General features: G+C 48.5%; 1 protein-coding gene across 5 annotated transcripts in view; it reads left to right on the top strand.

The window, feature by feature from the left end:
• ZDHHC14 (zinc finger DHHC-type containing 14) overlaps positions 1 to 15,237 on the top strand; it is a 292,970-nt gene that overhangs the window by 204,061 nt on the left and 73,672 nt on the right. For 4 of the 5 annotated variants that reach the window (XM_027551930.1, XM_027551928.1, XM_027551929.1 and 1 more), the window contains exon 3: positions 9,316 to 9,474. The exons of the other annotated variant lie outside the window; for it this stretch is intronic. In XM_027551930.1, the coding sequence (XP_027407731.1) occupies positions 9,316 to 9,474 (159 nt within the window). The remainder of the gene's footprint in view (positions 1 to 9,315; positions 9,475 to 15,237) is intronic. 5 annotated transcript variants of the gene reach the window in all.

The following is a 15,237-nucleotide window of genomic DNA, read 5'->3' on the forward strand; positions in this document are numbered from 1 at the left end:
AGTCCTTCCAATGAATATTCAGGACTGATTTCCTGTAGGATTGACTGCTTTGATCTCCTTGCAAGGAGATAACTGATGTTACCATTTCAATATTTCTTTAATCCATTTATTTCTCTCCATCGTCACAGCACCACCGTGTTGCAGACTGATTTCATCTCTAGCTTGTATTTCAAATCCCTTCTAACTGGTCCTAAATCCATCTTGCTTCTCCCTCCCTCTCACCCAATCCGTCTTTGAAACTGCATTCAGTGTGATATTTTTAATTCCTACACAGCATAGAACTCTTCTTGGCTTCTATGTTAGGATTCTCTGTCTGGAGAAAAAGAACCAACAGGAGCTATAGATAACAGGAGTTATAGAAAAATAAATCCATAGATTTATTTTTAAGGAATTGGCTCATGCACTTGTGGGGGCTGGCAAGTGAAATTTGTTGGGTAAGCTGAAAAGTCAGGCAAGAGTTGTTGTAGTCTTCAGTCCAAATTACTCCGGGCAGCAGGCTGGAGACCCAGAGGGGGTTTCTTACTTTGCCGTCTCGAGGAGAATTTCTTCTGCCTTGGAGAACCTCCATCTTTGTTCTTAAGGCCTGCAACTGATTGGCTGAGGCCCACAATCCACTTTACTTGAAGTCTACCAATTTAAATGCTCATCTCACCTAAAATTACCTGCAAAGTGACACCTAGACTGGTGTTTGATGAACATCTGAGCACAGAGCTTAGCCAAGCTGACATGAAACTAACAATCAAGCTTCCTTTTGCATTTAGGCTGAAGGCCAACACCCCAAACCTGACTACAGGGCTCTGGGCCATCTAGCCCCAGCCTCCTCCCCCACAGCTGTTCCCTGTTCATTCTGATCCTGGTCACACTGGCCTCCCTTGGGTTCCAGATGTACCACCTGCCTCCAGTCTCAGGACTAGGAACAAGTTACTTACTCTCTCACCCAGAATGCCCTGCTCCCACTCTCAGTGTGCATGCACACTCATACACACATGCATACACACACAACCAAGTAGCCTCCCACCCCACCACGACACACACACGCATGCACTCATACACACATACATACACACACAACCAAGTAGCCCCCCACCCCACCACGACACACACACGTTGCCTAGGGAAGCCCAACTCAGTGGTCCTTCAGATCCTGGTTCCAATGCCACCTCTTATGGGAAGAGGCCCCACACCAGGCAGCCTTCCCTGCTACTCTGACTCATCTGTGCATGACGAGCATTCAGTCGTGTGATTATAATTCATATCTGTCTCCTCCACTAGACTGCAAACTCTTTGAAGGCAGGGACCAGGTCTCCTTGACGGTCTGTGTTGCCCGCCAGGGTGCCTCCAACTCTCGTGGGTGTTGAGAGAGTGAGTGAACTCTCTGGAAAGCGTACCTGGCCTTGGATGTCACATGTCTTCCATTCCTTGCAGCACTCATTCCGGCGACGCAGGGCCTGCCCTTGCCTCTGGCCCCCCACATCGGCTTCCCTTGTTCTCTCAGTCTGGCTCTGCAGACACTGTTTGCCTCTCCTTGGGATGAGCCCCCCTAAGGAGAGGACACCCTTACTGCTGACTGCCCGACATGTGGTTCAGCTTTGAAACTCTGCCTGCCTGAGCCTTAACTCAGCCATCAGCTTCAGTCCTTGAAGGCAAACATTTAAGACAAAGTGACTTACAAAGCTTTTATTTTTTTAAAACTTTTATTTCGTATTGGGGTATAGCCGATTAACAAACCATGTTGTGGTGGTTTTAAGCAAACAGCGAAGGGACTCAGCCATACATTCATGTATCCATTCTCCCCCAAACCCCCCACCCATCCAGGCTGGACTTGCCAAAGCTTTTAACTGGAGGAAGAGGACTGTCACCCTCCATGAACCCTCGTATGCATTTTTGTATTTAAATATTTGTAGAAGCAAAGATGCTGCCACCCAAAATACTTGTGAGAAAAAGTCCACATTTTTACTCTCTCGAGTGGAAACCTAACCAACTATCTGTAGACAGAGCAGCATTTCTCCTGCCTTTTCTCCCAAGCACTTAAAATAATAGAGGTTGGGTTGTCTGACATCGTCATTGTTAATATTTTTCTGTAAACTTGGAAGTTTACAAACTGTTAGCTAAGAGATTGCTTTAAATGGCTCCAAAAATAGCCATCTTGTGATAGATCAACCACTCCAAGGTTGGGTGGTTTGTGTCCCAGACGCTTCAGAGCGTCAATGAAATGAGCCTTATGGAAACTGCAGGTTCGTTAGATCCAACAGCTGTCCTCCAGCACGTGCAGTTGGTGTAGTCATGGAGGCTTGGGTGGGAAGCAGATCATACGGTTCCTGTGACTGTATCCTAATGCAGAGATGCTTTATCTTCATTCTTCCCGGTCTGGCAGACAGGTTGTCAGCTAGTGAATGGTCTATAAAACACCCGTACATCAGGGTGTGATGCTGTTCTGCATCTTTTTGATAAAGGAAAAGAATCTTAATCTACATTTTTTTGCAAATTGGGATTTCTTTTCCCCATATGCATTTTTCAAAAGTGGAGTTTCAGGGACTGCCCTGGTGGTCCAGTGGTTAAGATTCCATGCTTCCGTTGTAGGGGGCATGGATTCAATCCCTAGTCAGGGAACTAGACGCCACATGCTGCCCAGTGTGGGCCCCCCAAAAAAGTGGAGTTGCATTACTTTTCATGGTGGATTTCAGCAACTTTTAAAGCTCATCCATTTTCCCCCTGAATTTGGGGCGGGATTAAATCAGATGGCAGACAAATGGGTCTCTCAGCGTGTTAGCACTCTGATTCCTCCCAAGAAAAGATGGCTTGCTTTTTGGAGAGTGGCTTTGAAATAGGCATATATTAACAAACAACTTACTTAAGACCTCTGGAAGCCCAGGATTTCTCTGTGAGTGAAAAGCTTAGTGAGCAGGCCATTTTGTGTCCCTGAACACACCAGCCTCCCATCCCCTCTCCCCAGCTCTCCTAATTCTTTGCCTGTAAGCTGCCTGCAAGGTTAATACTAGACAGAAATTCTGTGACTGTTTCTGCCCCTGTGCCAACAACTCCGAGCCATTTGGAGGGGTGGTGGGGGCAAGGACAATGAAGCAGAAGACCATTTCAACCTTTTAAATTTTTTTTCAAAATGCTAGTGTATAAAAACGTCCTTGAAAAATACTGGCTCATATAAACTTGCAGAACTGTTAGAGGTTCCCCCCCCCCAAATTCTAGTGTTCTTTACCCATTAGCTATTGCAGACTTTGACTATTCTTTTTCAACAGCTGCATTGTAAACCACAAAGAGCAGGTCTAAGAAGCAGAGGCACCACTGTGGTCAACAGCAAAAGCCAAAACCCAAACCACAAAATAACTGAGGATTAGATCGGGAACTCCCCCACTGGGCCCTGAGATGAAGCCCCGGGTGTTCGTCATCCTTCCCGCTGAGGAGCAGGTCATGACCGGCCACTGCTGCCAGTCTGAATGTCGAAGGGGCATGGATTTTGTCCTCAGGTGGGTGTTTGAAGCCTTGGGTTTCAAGGCTCCATTATCCCATCTGCCCTTTATTTGGGCATGCTAGGAAGCCATTGGTCTGGGGCAACAGTTGAATGTATTATGTGAAAGAAACAACAATTTGGAGGTACCCTGAAATACAATGAGAAGAAGAACTAAAGAGACTCTTGATGAAAGTGAAAGAGAAGAGTGAAAAAATTGGCTTAAAGCTCAACATTCAGAAAAGTAAGATCACGGCATTCAGTCCCATCACTTCATGGCAAATAGATGGGGAAAGAATGGAAACAGTGACAGACTTTATTTTGGGGGGCTCCAAAATCACTGCAGATGGTGGCTGCAGTCATGAAATTAAAAGACGCTTACTCCTTGGAAGGAAAGCTGTGACCAACCTAGACAGCATATTAAAAAGCAGAGATGTCATTTTGCCAACAAAGGTCCATCTAGTCAAAGCTATGGTTTTTCCAGTAGTCATGTAGGGATATGAGAGTTGGACTATAAAGAAAGCTGAGCACCGAAGAATTAATGCTTTTGAACTGTGGTATTGGAGAAAACTCTTGCAAGTCCCTTGGACAGCAAGGAGATCCAACCAGTCCATCCTAAATGAAATCAGTCCTGAATCTTCATTGGAAGGACTGATGCTGAAGCAGAAGCTCCAGTACTTTGTCCACTTGATGCAAAGAACGGACTCACTGGAAAAGACCCTGATGCTGGGAAAGATTGAAGGCAGGAGGAGAAGGGGATGACAGAGGATGAGATGGTTGGATGGCATCACCGACTCGGTGGACATGAGTTTGAGTGAACTCCGGGAGTTGGTGATGGATGGGGAAGCCTGGTGTGCTGCAGTCCATGGGGTCTCGAAGAGTTGGACATGAGAGACTGAACTGAGACACACAGCTACCCATGTTGCCCGCACCTTCCAGGTGGCGATGACTAAATGGGTCTCTGGACCAGCAAATGATGTAAGGAGGACATGTAAAGGGACTTCCCTGGTGGTCCAGTTGTTAAGAATCTGCCTTGCAATGCAGGGAATGTAGGTTCAATCCTTGGCTGGGGAATTATGATCCCACATGCCTCGGAGAAACTAGAGAAATCCTGCATGCCACAATTAAGACCTGAAGCAGTCAAATGTTTTTAGAAAGAGAGAGAGAGGACCAGTAAAAAGGAGCAACAGCCTCAAAAGGCCTTGAGAGAGGAGCTCCTGGGGCGGGGCAAGTCCCTGAGCTGTGTGACTCTGACTGGGGGGCGTGCAGGACCAGGGACACGGACCCTGTGCTTCCTGCATCCTTCCTCCAGACTGGCCAGGACAACCGACCTTCCATTTGGCAGGCAGTTCCTGGGGCCCTACTGTGTGCTGGACCCTCTGCAGGACAGCGGGAACAAGAAATCGGTCAGGCCTCGTCCCCCTCCCGGCCTGACATCTGGGGGAAGACTCGGAGATAAACCCTTATGGTCACTTCCCTGGTAGAGGGTCTCCCCTCGGGCCTGTGAGCCTCTCCAGCTGTTAAGTTCCTGCAACATCCCCAGCTCCCAGCACCCGGCTGGCACCTACGAGCACGACACAGATCTGTTGGCTGGATAAACACGCAGTCAAGTGCAGTGAGAGTCCAAGGAAGCAAGTGCCCTCAGCGCGTTTGCACAGGAGAGGCTTGAAGTGGAATTTCTAGGACGAGGCACATCCAGAGGACAGGACGGCCGGAGCAGAGAAGAGATGCTGGGAGCCTGAACAGCGGGGCCTGCCTGTTCTGGAGCCCAAGGAGCCACAGCCCCCGACTCGGGTGAGATTGTGCGGCAGGAAGAGAAGGACCAGCCCGCACAGACGACCTTGGTGCCTCACCAGAGGCTGTGGGGTCTCCATAGCCAGATGTGCACTTAGGAAGTAGGCTCTGAAGGCTGGGAGGACAGCAGATCAAGGGTGGCTGGGGACTCACGGCTCATCAAACAGTCCAGCAGGACCCCCCGCTCACTGCTGCTCACGCAACATCTCTGTTGTTTATGGGTCCTCCATTGCCTCTGGTGCGGTATTTTGCATATATTAAATAGGGAATCATTTATAAAGGTAAACCATTCAGCTTCCCAGGTGGCGCCAGTGGTAAAGAACCCACCTGCCAGTGCAGCAGACTTGTGAAATGCAGGTTCCATCCCTGGGTAGGGAAAACCCCCTGGAGAAGGGAATGGCAACCCACTTCAGTGTTCTTTCCTGGAGAATCCCATGGACAGAGGAGCCTGGAGGGCTGCACTCCATGGGCTAGCAAAGATTCAGACACAACTGAAGAGATTTAGCACACTCGCTACTTAAAACTGGGTTTTTTTAGGAGTCATTCTAGTGTGAATAAGTTTGTCATCCCTGCTTCTTAAAATATTTTTCTTGGCAAAGCAGTTTTTAAACTTTTCTGGGTAAAGTAACACAAGTGTTATTGACTGGGTTATTGTTACTTTTAAACCTCTATCTGACTCTCTGGTTTTCCTAGTTTTCTATGTTTGCAAGAGCTAAAGAGATATAGTAGATTTCACAGCTGACACAAGGCTAGTGAGGCAAAGTCATAATTAATTTAGACCTCAGTGGCATTCCGTTGGCACTGGAAGAGCTCTGACCTTATCTTCGATGTGTTCAAAGCCAGTTATTTTTACCCTGATGCTCCAGGAAGTACACAGCCACATTGCCTCTTTGTTTTCTCATCACAGAATCAGTTGGGATGCCACCCTCTTCCCAGTATACATGCTTTGGAAGCTGGTGCTTCTCTGGTGCCTGCTGAACTCTGTCGTTTCATGGGGCAGCCACCTGGGGTGCCAGGCAGGTGGCGGATATGCCAAGAGAGGGTGTCCTGCCTGGCAAGGCCACCCAGAGTCCTTGGTTTATAATAACAGTCCCACTGTTTCATTATTCCAAGTAGAATGACTGTTCTCAGTGGAGAGGTAAAGTAGAAGGGCTGTTCCTCACTCTCTCCCTGTCCCTGCTCTGTGCCATTTACCCATTCACTATAAGAATTAAAAAAAAAAAAAAAATTTTTTAAGAATTGTCTAAGATTCAAAGAGATCAAGGAGATCAAGCCAGGCAGTCCTAAAGGAAATCAGTCCTGAGTATTCATTGGAAGTATTGATGCTGAAGTTCCAATACTTTGGCCACCTGATGCAAAGCAGTGACTCATTGGAAAAGACCCTGATGCTGGGAAAGATTGAAGGCGGGAGGAGAAGGGGACGACAGAGGATGAGATGGTTGGATGGCATCACCAACTCAATGGACATGAGTTTGGGTAACTCTGGGAGTTGGTGGTGGACAGGGAGGCCTGGCGTGCTGCAGTTCGTGGGGTCTCAAAGAATTGGACACGACTGAGCAACTGAACTAAACTGAAGATGCAAAGAGCACGATAAGGTCTTGGATAGTTAGGACGGGGGATTAAAAAAAAGATTGCGGTAAATGGGCACCTCCTGAAATCATGACTTGTGAATTCTGTGAGTGAGAGCAGCTGGAGGCACCGAGGGTGTCGCTCTGCAGAGACCATTGGCTGTTCCCGGTCACCAGGTTCTCCGTGTGAAAATGCTCGGGGGGCTGACTGTGCTGTGTGAAGCGGCCCCCTCCCGCCCACAAAGTTTTTCTAGGTTTCTGTGTCCTGTAAGTTTAGCTCTCTACCATGTACATGAGTGTATAGGGGTACAAAACAGAGGCACATGAGGTTAAGAGGCGCACGTGATGTGTGGATGGGCAGTGTTTTCAGGCATCCAGGAGCTAGGTTCTCAAACTTCCAGATGTGTGACACCCTCCCCCCGGTGGGCAGGGGGCACAGTGACCTCGATAGCTATGGGCGGGACTGAGAGAGAGCTCACATCTCTGACAAACTCTCAGTCAGTGTGAATTCTGCATGGACCGCAGTGACCAGGCCCTGCAATGGTGGTTCTCAGCTTTGGCTGAAAATTTCCATACATGAGGAGCTCTTGAAACCTCTGATGACAGGCTGCACCCCTCCAAGGACATCAGAATATACATATGTGTGTGTGTGTGTGTGTGTGTGTGTGTGTGTGTGTGTGTGTGTATAAGGGTGGGTCAGTAGCATCAGTAGCTTTGAAAGCTCTCCATTCAATTCCTGCCCAGGTTGAGTTTGTGGAGTGAGGGGTGGGGGAGAGCTGAGTGGATCGTGGGACTCTTTCCTATCACTTTGGAAATTTACCAAAAGTATATTGCAGCTGTCACTGTCTGACAGTTTCTGAGTTAAATGAACAGCTACCTTTAGTGTTTCCATCTCTGTTTTTGAAGAACACCGTGAAGTTTCCCAAGATTCCCTCCACCCACCAGGCTCTGCTCCACCTGTTTATCAGCTGCGGAGTCTCAGCTGAATCCCTCACGGATATTCTCACTCTTCTCCATTGACCCGTGGCCTCCTGTTTCCACTGCTAGCTGCCCTCAATTCTTTACGGCTGTGAGGGGTCTATATGAAAAGAGTGTTTTATCTTCCTGTGGAGCAGGGGCTCTCAGCCCTACAGCACATTACAGTCACCAGGGGCGATTCTGGTTTATTGGATCTGGGGCAGGTCTCTGCGCTAGGGGAGTTTGAGAAGCTTCCTGGGTGATTCTCATGTGAACTCAGGGAGGTTATAAGATTATAAGTTTACAAGATTAAAAGAAACTTTAAAAAACAGTATTTTCTTCAACATTTTGAAAACTGGTTCTAAAAAAATTAAAGATGCCGGTCAGACAATAAACTACATAAATTATTATTTTTTTAATGTACATTGAACGATTTAGTTGGGGCTTTCCAGGTGGCGCTAAGTAGTAAAGAACCTGCCTGCCAATGCAGGTGGAGAAGGAAATGGCAACCCACTCCAGTACTCTTGCCTGGAATATCCCATGGATGGAGGAGCCTGGTAGGCTACAATCCATGGGGTCACAAAGAGTCGGACACAACTGAGCGACTTCACTTTCACTTTTCACTTTCATGCACTGGAGAAGGAAATGGCAACCCACTCCAGTGTCCTTGCCTGGAGAATCCCAGGGATGGGGAAGCCTGGTGGGCTGCTGTCTATGGGGTCGCACAGAGTTGGACACGACTGAAGCGACTTAGCAGCAGCAGCAGCAGCCAACGCAGGAGATGTATGAGATGTGAGTTCAGTCCCTAGGTCGGGAAGATCCCGGGGACGAGGACATGGCAACTCACTCCAGTATTCTTCCCTAGAGAATCCCATGGACAGAGGAGCCTGGTAGGCTATAGTCCATGGGGTCTCAAAGAGTTGGAGACTTAGGGACTGAAAGTGTGTTAGTCACTCAGTCATGTCCAACTCTTTGTGACCCCATGCATTGTAGACCACCAGGCACCTCTGTCCATGAAATTCTCCAAGCAAGAATACTGGAGTGGGTTGCCATTTCCTTCTCCAGGGAAGGGACTGAGCAACAACGTTAATTAGGACAACGCTAACTGGGGAAGGATTTTGGTGCACAAGTAACAGTATGATCCAGTGAGGCAGTCACAGGGGCATAGTCATTCAGGGCCCCCAGGTTGAATCTCCACGGTGACCTGGGATGGGTGGGGGAAGAGTGGGTGTGGCTCAGGGGAGGCGCCCATTGGCTGGGCGGGGCCACATGTGCAGCACCCCATTGGCCAGAGCTCAGTCACGTGGTCTCTCCCACGTGCCTGGATTCCTAAAAGCGGTCCCGGGCTCCAAAGGAGCGTAAAGGCTGTGGGACGGCCGTTGGTCTGTGTCCTCCCGCATTTCTGTGTCAGGGGTCAGGTGCCTGTGGGCCTTGCACTTGGAAATGCAGACTCCAGGCCGCCTGGGGGCAGGATCCTTCAGAGTTCACGTGCTGTGTTAAGCGCCTGTGCTCTTTTTTTTCTTTTCTCCACAGATATCGCAAATGGCACCAGTTCAGGGGGGTACCGCCCACCTCCCAGAACCAAAGAAGTCATCATCAATGGCCAGACTGTGAAACTTAAATATTGTTTCACCTGCAAGATTTTCCGGCCCCCTCGTGCCTCTCACTGTAGCCTTTGCGATAACTGCGTAGGTGAGTCAAAGCCAGAATTGCCTCTGTTCCAACTTTAAGGCTGTGCTAAAATGTCTGCAGCTGATGGAGTAGCCTGATTTCATTTGACCAGAGACCTTGTGCTTAGAGAGAGCCAGCATGTGTGTCTCTTTAATCCTTCAAAACTAAGCAACTGGGTAATAGTTACTTCAGTTCTGTTGCCTCTGATCTGATCAACGGTCTGCCGCTGATCCCGTTCACCAAGCCTAGCATCGCCAGATCTCTTTTTCCTTCTTACATCCTGCAGCACATCCCTAGGACAGCACAATGCCCCAGGTCTTCTCCTCCCAGGGACCACACATGCCAGAGTGGGGGTTCTTGTTCCCTGGAGGTTCCAGATCAGCAGACACTTGAAATAAAACCATGACACCTGTAGACCCTCCATTGCCAGAGGAGCTGGCCACGTGTGTAGCCGGATTCTCCCAGCTCTTCAGAAGGCATTCTGCTTGGGGAGCTGGAGGCCATGGAAGCCCAAGGAGAAGAAAAGGGGCAAAGGCTCAGAGACTGCTGGGCCCACAGTTATGTTGTTAGGTGGCCCCAGAGACCACCAAGACCTGCCCTCGCTGTCAGCTTGCCTCCAGGACAGGCTAGGAAACGGGCAGGGGAAACACAGTGGAGCACAGAGGGCCTTGGCTGTAAGGCTTAGCCCTGCTGCTCGGTCGCCAGCACCGCAGCACAGCATTTCTGCCTCTATGTGGGTCCCAGCCCCTGGGGATTACTTGGCAAGCTCATCCCATCACACCGAGAGATGTTACCCACACTTGCAGACCATTACTCTGCCCCAGGATGGAGCGTGTCAGACATGAGTTCGGCAAGGAGACGGTGGAAGCCCCAAGTGACAGGAAGGGTAATGAGAAAGGGACCACAGCTTTGCCACGTGGGGGAAGACCCACATTTGTTCAGTCCCATAGTCTGCCTCTAACAGAAATAACCAGGGACTTCCCTGGGAAAACAAGTATGGAAAGCCTGTTAACCTCACACCTGAAAAGACAGAACACCTCAGAACACACCTTGTTCCCCTTAGTAACACATAGCCAACTGCTAACATTTTCCAAGCCTATTAGAATTTGTGGTCTTGATTCTTCTTCAGAAAAAAAAAATTATATCATGTGTTTCCTGCTGTGCAAAGCTTTTTTGTTTATTGGCCTGAATTTTACTATAATGTTAATCTACAATTTGGTAGGGAGTCCATGTTTTCCCTCTCAGACCTTTTCTTTGTTTTACTCACTTGGAAAAATTACTGTTAGCCTTTGCCTCCCCAGCAAAACATCATGGAATTTTGTTGTCTTTCTTGTGTAGTAAGAACCAGTTAAAAGCCTGAAATCTGGCACCCGATGACCTGGGTACAAATACTAGGTTCATGATTTAGGCATGCAACCTCAACTCTGTATGCCTTGGTTTTCTCATCTTTATAATGAGGTCAGTAGCGGTGCCTACCTCACGGGATGATTGAGAGAGCAGAGTTAAAGTGTGCAAAGCACTCAGCCTCGTGCCTGGCTTTTGGTAAATTCTCTGTGGTTGTTAGCTGTTCCTCTGTTATTACTACTGCTCCCTTGACACTTCTGATTGGCATTCTCTGACCAATGTCTTGGTCTACTGTGGCCCTCTGCAGGTATGATGACCAAACCTGTCCCTGGTCCTCTATGTGAGGACACACACCAGGGTTTACAAGGTCATGAGACAGCCTTTGTGTGATTTCTGATACCCTTCCGGGTGACTCCAACCCCAGTGACCATCCCATGCCCATCTTGAGGACACGCAAGCCAAAGCAGCCCAGTGGCTTAAATATCTTCAGGAAAACAATCCATAGGGATTCACAGGATCCTTTCTTGGGTTGTAATTTTGAGATTACATGATGGAATATTATATGATGGGATAATATGTAACTTACACTCTTTCACCTAAAAATCTTCTGTTATTTTGAGTATCTTCTCCTGGAGGTCTAATGACTTGTTCCAGTTGGCATTTACAGGGAGGGAGTGGTTACCTGCAGACCTGAAGAGTTTACGGGACACCTCTTTTTTTTTTTATCATTTATAAATGTATTTACCCATTGCTAGATAGCTGACTGTTTCTATTTGTTCATTTATATTCCATCTATAGGGTGGATTCATAATCATGATAAAACGTTCCTTTCTGTCTCCTAGTGTTTTAAAATTCTCTTTGGTTATATCATAAAACACTTTCTGAAAGTTCATCAGATTCTCTCATTTGTTCCCTCCACCATAGGTTTAAGAACCCTTAAAGAACCCTGGAGAAGGAAATGGTAACCCACTCCAGTATTCTTACCTGGAGAATCCCATGGACGGAGAAGCCTGGTAGGCTACAGTCCATTGGGTCGCAAAGAGTTGGACACGACTGAGCGACTTCACCTTTCTTCCTTCAAAGAACCCTGATGTATTAGATGTAAAATCCTCTTACCAGAATTACTCATCTAGTTAATGGTACACTTCTATGGTGGTTTAGTTGCTAAATCATGTCCGACTCTTGAGACCCCATGGACAATAGCCTGACAAACTCCTCTGTCCATGGGATTCTTCAGGGAAGAATACTGGAGTGGGTTGCCATTTCCTTTTCCAGCGATCTTCCCAATCCAGGAATCGAACCTGGGTCTCCAGCATTGCAGGCAGATTCTTTACCACTTGAGCTGCTAGAAACTCCCAGTGAGACAATAAGAGCCATCAGTCTGTAGTGTCCAGGAGCCCTTCTGATAGGTTCTGAGCAACCTTTTTGGTAACTCCAAGTCACCATGGTAACCCAGAACTCCACAAGCAAGCCTGATGCTATCCTGTAATGGGAGGATGAAGAGCTGCAAACGGAAAGGAGCAGAAGGGGGAAGGTTTGGGGTGGGCTGCAGTCCATGGGGTCGCCAGGAGTTGGACACGACTGAGCGACTTTACTTTCACTTTTCACTTTCATGCATTGGAGAAGGAAATGGCAACCCACTCCAGTGTTCTCACCTGGAGAATCCCAGGGATAGGGGAGCCTGGTGGGCTGCTGTCTATGGGGTCGCACAGGGTCGGACATGACTGAAGTGACTTAGCAGCAGCAGCAGCAGAGGAGGGAACTAGACAAGGAGCACGTTGCCAGTAGCTGCCTCTAAGCTTCATTTGACGGTCCTTGGGCTGAAAGTGGGCAAACGGTAATCAGGGCCCCGCTCTGTGGGGCACAGGTGAGAGGAATAGCACACAGCTGACGGAAAGTAAATGTACTTGCTGCACTCGGGGAACAACCACACAGCAACTCAGACCTGCATCATTTTGGCTTTCGAGTTCATTACACTGCATTTGGGCCTTGGGTGTGACCCATTAGCTGACCAACAAATTGGACTTTGTCCATTTTGGAAAATAGAGTGGAAAGCAGTTGTCTCCAATGGAGAAGTATAATTGCAGAGTTTGCCACTACTTTATTTTTAGATGGCAAGTTTTTATTGAAAGAATTCTACTTTCTGCAGCCAGGGGAAAAAAGTACAATGATGTGCTGAAAGCCAGTGTTCGAACATGTGGCTTCCCTTCCATGGTAATGAATGGGCTCAGGTTGGTCCTTCCTAGGCATGCAAATCAATGTCACTTTGCACTGGGAGAGGAGAGAGGAAAATGCAGCTTCCTAAAGCGTATTTTTCTTTGTTAAGTAAGTAATGAGAGCAAAGTTGTAGGGGCTCTGTAGCTGAAGTCGAGGGCTGAGGGAAAAGCTTTTTGGGGAGCACACTCTGTTGCTAACGTAGAACAGGTTAGCAGAGCCAGGGGGTTGGGACACGGCTCTAAGGATAGATGCCCAGGACTGGGTCCTGGTCCTGCCCTTGGATAATATTGGAACCTGGGCAGGTTACCCTCACTGTTTCCACATCTGTAAGATGGGATGATCCCAGTACTGCCTTGTAGGTTTATCCTGAGGATGAAGCGAGACAGTGCCCAGCACACATGGACCTGGTGCATGCCGAGGGCTCACAAAGAGCCTGCCAGTGAAGTGTTGGGACCGTGCATGATGGGGGCAGGCCTGCCACAGTGCTCCCAGGGAGCTGTAGAATGAGACTGTCATCACAGAGCGATGGGAGCCCCCTTGTCTTCCTGTGATCTGGGAGGCTTTCCATGAGCTGCAACTGCAGGAGTAAATACATTCTCTCTCTCTCTCTGACTTTGTCTCTTTTTATCTCTGTTTCTCTCCCATTGTCTCTTTGTGTTGCCATCAAATTGCTTCTGCACATTTGAAACAGAGTGTTTGGGGTTGTTTGTTCATCCAGGCAATTTTTGATGTTATAAAACATTTTTATTCAACTGACAGCTGGGGCTAAGGGGTCATCTCTGTTTGCTCAGACCCCTAGGAGCCCTCAGGTCATTTAAAGAATAACAGAAGGAGTTGGAAAGCAAAAACTTCCCTGGGGAGGTCTTCTCAGACTCACTCTGTACGTTCCAGCCCCAAGTGAGCCCCCTCCACCTCCCCGCCACCCCCCTGTCGGCCAGGGTGGACCCTTTCAGGGAAGTCTGCCCTTTGGTGGACTCTGGGCCAGTGTCGGAGTAGCCAGCAGCTTCCCCTGGAATTGGGTATTTTTTTCTTAACACAACCTAAACCTGTAATAAAAAAAAAAGGACTTACTTGAAAGTAATTTATTCATACACTGTGAACTAAATTCAGAGAAGGCAATGACAACCCACTCCAGTACTCTTGCCTGGAAATTCCATGGACGGAGGAGCCTGGTAGGCTTCAGTCCATGGGGTCGCTAAGAGCCGGACACGACTGAGCGACTTCACTTTCACTTTTCACTTTCATGCATTGGAGGAGGAAATGGCAACCCACTCCAGTGTTCTTGCCTGGAGAATCCCAGGGATGGGGGAGCCTGGTGGGCTGCCGTCTACGGGGTCGCACAGAGTCTGACACGACTGAAGTGACTTAGCAGCAGCAGCAGCAGAACTAAATTAAGTTTGCCAAACACCAGGAAGGAGCATTGCAAGCGTTTGCAAGCCTCTACTAGAGCCTGTCTGATTTTGACCAGCTCAGCATGAAAGCAGCAGAACCTGGATCCCCAACTTTCGCCTCCTCTGGACAGATGGGAGCCCATCTTTCTCCAAGACGCCACATCTGGAGGTGCCATGAGGCCAGAGGAGGTGGTGCAGGAAGCCCTCGCGTCGTCAGCCCTGCAGGCCTCTTCCCTCGCACACCAAATGCCCTGGCCCCTTTTTCTCCCGTCCCCTACTGTCCCTTCTGGTGTGGATAGCACAGAGAGCCTCCAGACATCCTCTGCTGGGGCTCCTGCCCAGCAATTTTTGTTTTGGAAGGGTTTAATTGTTCTCGCTTTTTTTTTTAAGGTGTTTTTTTGGTGTGGACCATTTTTAAAGTCTTTATTGAGTTTGTTACAATATTTCTTCTGTTTGTTTGTTTGTTTTTTTTGCTTTTGCCTTTTGACCAAGAGGCAGATAGAATCCCATCTTCCAGGCCAAATATGGAACCCGCACCCCCTACATTGGAAGGCAGTCTTAACCAGTGGACCACCAGGGAAGCGCCTTAATGGCCGTCTTTAAATGCTCGCTCTTTCTCCCGTGGGCTCTCTGCTCTCCCTTCTGCCCTGCAGTGTCCCCCTCCCGTCCGTCCAGATGCTTCCTCTGTGATGAGGTCTCTGAGCCCGAACTGCAGATGTCTTGTCTGCTCTGCACACTCTGCTGAGCCCAGTCACTGCTTCACAGCTGTACTCAATGTTAGAGGTCTGGTATATTTGAGATCTAGAATCCTAGCTACCTTCTGGTGTAGGGC

Source organism: Bos indicus x Bos taurus, chromosome 9 (assembly GCF_003369695.1).
Source record: "Bos indicus x Bos taurus breed Angus x Brahman F1 hybrid chromosome 9, Bos_hybrid_MaternalHap_v2.0, whole genome shotgun sequence".
Lineage (NCBI taxonomy): Eukaryota > Metazoa > Chordata > Mammalia > Artiodactyla > Bovidae > Bos > Bos indicus x Bos taurus.